The 2,868-nt window shown below is 44.9% G+C and overlaps 1 protein-coding gene across 1 annotated transcript in view; it reads left to right on the top strand.

Annotated features, from left to right (window-relative positions):
- The first annotated feature begins 265 nt into the window (after nt 1–265).
- The window catches only part of WDCP (WD repeat and coiled coil containing), an 11,349-nt gene continuing 8,746 nt past the window's right edge, over nt 266–2,868 (top strand). The window contains exon 1 of the mRNA XM_003787538.3: nt 266–2,119. Within this exon, the coding sequence (XP_003787586.2) occupies nt 281–2,119 (1,839 nt within the window). The 5' untranslated portion in view covers nt 266–280. The remainder of the gene's footprint in view (nt 2,120–2,868) is intronic.

Genomic DNA, 2,868 nt, shown 5'->3' with positions numbered 1-2,868 from the left:
CATCATAGCTCACAGCAACCTCCAACTCCTGGGCTCAAGCGAGTCTCCTGCCTCAGCCTCCCAAGTAGCTGGGACCACAGGTGCCCACCACAACGCCTGGCTATTTTTTGGTTGCAGTCATCGTTGTTTTGGTGGGCCCAGGCTGGATTCGAACCCGCCACCTTAGGTGTATATGGCTGGTGCCTTAGCCACTTGAGCCACAGGCGCTGAGCCATATATATATTTTTTTCATGCTATAAATTTTGGTTTTAATCATTTCAGATAACCTTTATCGGAAAGGATGGAGTTGGGAAAAGGAAACCTGCTCAGGACTGGACTGAATGCCTTATATCAAGCCATACACCCAATCCATGGCCTTGCCTGGACCGATGGGAATCAGGTTGTCCTAACTGATTTACAGCTGCACGATGGAGAGGCCAAGTTTGGGGACTCCATAGTCATTGAACGATTTGAATATGTCTGTGGACTGTCCTGGGCCCCAGCAGATACAGTTGACAAACACTCTCTGCTTGCAGTCCAGCACAAGAAGTGTGTCACTGTGTGGGTACTGGGTCCCAGGACTATGGAGACGAGCAAATGGCTGATGAGTCAGGCCTGTGAGACTCGAGAATCTCTTCCTGTCCTTCCCCAGGGTTGTTTGTGGCACCCAAAAAATGCTGTCCTAACTGTGTTGACTGCACAGGATGTTTCTGTTTTCCCTAATGTTCACTGTGACAGTAGCCGGGTCAAGCTGGACATCAACACCCAGGGTCGCATTCACTGTGCATGCTGGACCCAGGATGGCCAGAGGCTGGTGGTGGCAGTAGGTAGCAGCCTTCATTCTTATATTTGGGACAGTGCTCAGAAGGCTCTTCACAAGTGTTCCTTCTGCCCAGTGTTTGATGTGGACAGCTGCGTCTGCTCCATCAGTGCAACTATGGACTCACAGATTGCCCTAGCCACTGAGCTTCCACTAGATAAGATCTGCGGCCTAAATGCATCTGAAACCTTTGATGTTCCACCTAATGGCAAAGACACTTCTCTGTATACTTTGCCAGTTATTGGTAAAGTGCCCTCTGTGACTCCAGGGGCAGTCAATTCTGAAACAAATTCTGAAATATCACTTTCTCCTTCCTTTTCTTCTTCCTGTTTAGATCCTCTGGACCTAACTCATATACAATTCAATCAACGTAGGTCTGAAGGTAGTTCTCTGATTTCTCTAAGAAAAAAGGACTATTTGACAGGAACTGGTCAGGATTCTTCACATTTAGTTCTCGTGACCTTTAAGGAAGGTGTTACCATGAGCAAAAAAGTCACCATTCCAGGCATTTTGGTTCCCGATCTAATAGCATGTAATCTAAAAGCACAGGTCGTGGCCGTGGCTTCTAACACTTGTAATATAATTTTGATCTATTCTGTCATTCTGTGCTCCGCACCAAGCTTCCAGCAAATTCACTTAGAGAATACTGAAAGACCAAAAGGCCTATGTTTCTTGACAGACAAATTATTGTTGATTTTGGTGGGAAAACAAAAAAGTGCTGATTCGGCATTTCTTTCTTCTTCGATGTTTGACCAGTATGTCCTTCACTTGATTGTTAAAGAAGTAACGCTGGAAAAACAATCCTCCGTAACGTCAAATGAAAGCCAGAGTGGCTGCTCTACTTCCAGCGCCCTGTTAAATAAAGCAAATAGAATAAAGTTAATCGAAAATCTTTCCCCAGGTTTTGGTTACTCAAACAGAGGGCTCTTATCAACAGCTAATACTAGTAGTCAGAGTGGAAAGCATGGAAGAAGGCTTATTGAAGAAATCCAAAGTCCACCGTCCAGTATCTGTGATGGCTCCATAGACCTAGAAACAGTAGGCGCCCAGCCCAGGAACCAACCAGCAACACTGCCCCAGCACAGCAGCACTCCAGACCACACCAGCACACTAGAGCCTACTAATTTGTCTCAATGGAATAACTTGCAAGGGGAAAAGGAAACTTCCTATTTAACTAAGGAAGTGGAAAATTTATCTAGGAACCTCACTGAAATGCAGCAATGTCTTTCTGAACTCACGGACTTTCTGCATAACGGGAAGAAACCCTCTTCTGTGTATCCACCCTTTCAGGATCCTCCTTACGTTCACGTCATTTACCAGGTAACTTCTCCGTGGAGGCGCTATCACTGTACATGAAAGCTCCTGCAGTCAGTGGGTACTGCGAGAAACATGTATTGAGGAGGAAGATGGTGTTCTAATTGAACTTCACTAAACTGGGCATGTTATGTTACAGGCAAGCTGGCATACCTTTGCAGGTTAGTTAGTTGTTAAGCCTGCAACCAGATGGGCACACGTACTAGTTGATGCCATGATTTTATCACATGCACATTGTGAAAAAGATGAATGGCTAAAGTCATTCTGGCAATTTGTATTTAGGAAAGAATTTTTTTTTTTGAGACAGAGTTTCACTTTGTCACCCTCAGTAGAGTGCCAAGGCATCACAGCTCACAGCAACCTCAAACTCTTGGGCTTAAGCTATTTTCTTGCCTCAGCCTCCCAAGTAGCTGGGACTACAGGCATCTGCCACAATGCCTCACTATTTTTTTGTTGCTGGCCCGGGTCGGGTTCAAACCCATCACCTTTGGTGAATGTGGCTGGTGCCGTAACCACTTGCTACAGGTGCCAAGCCAGGAAAGAAATATTTTAATCATGTTATTTCATTGTGAAAACATTTTCCTTATGTAAGAGAGATAATCTTTTAGTTATGAAAATGTTATGTTTTTTAAATGGAGTTTTTTTTACCCTTTTTTTTTTTCAGTTTTTGTCCAAGGCTGGGTTTGAACCTGCCACCTCTGGCATATGGGGCCAGTGTCCTAGTCCTTTGAGCCACAGGTACCACCTGCATGTTT

Source organism: Otolemur garnettii, unplaced genomic scaffold (genome assembly GCF_000181295.1).
Source record: "Otolemur garnettii isolate 467f Iridium unplaced genomic scaffold, OtoGar3 scaffold00022, whole genome shotgun sequence".
Taxonomy (NCBI): Eukaryota; Metazoa; Chordata; class Mammalia; order Primates; family Galagidae; genus Otolemur; species Otolemur garnettii.
The sequence above is the reverse complement of the archived record's forward strand: the minus strand, read 5'-3'. Positions and strand labels throughout refer to the sequence as shown.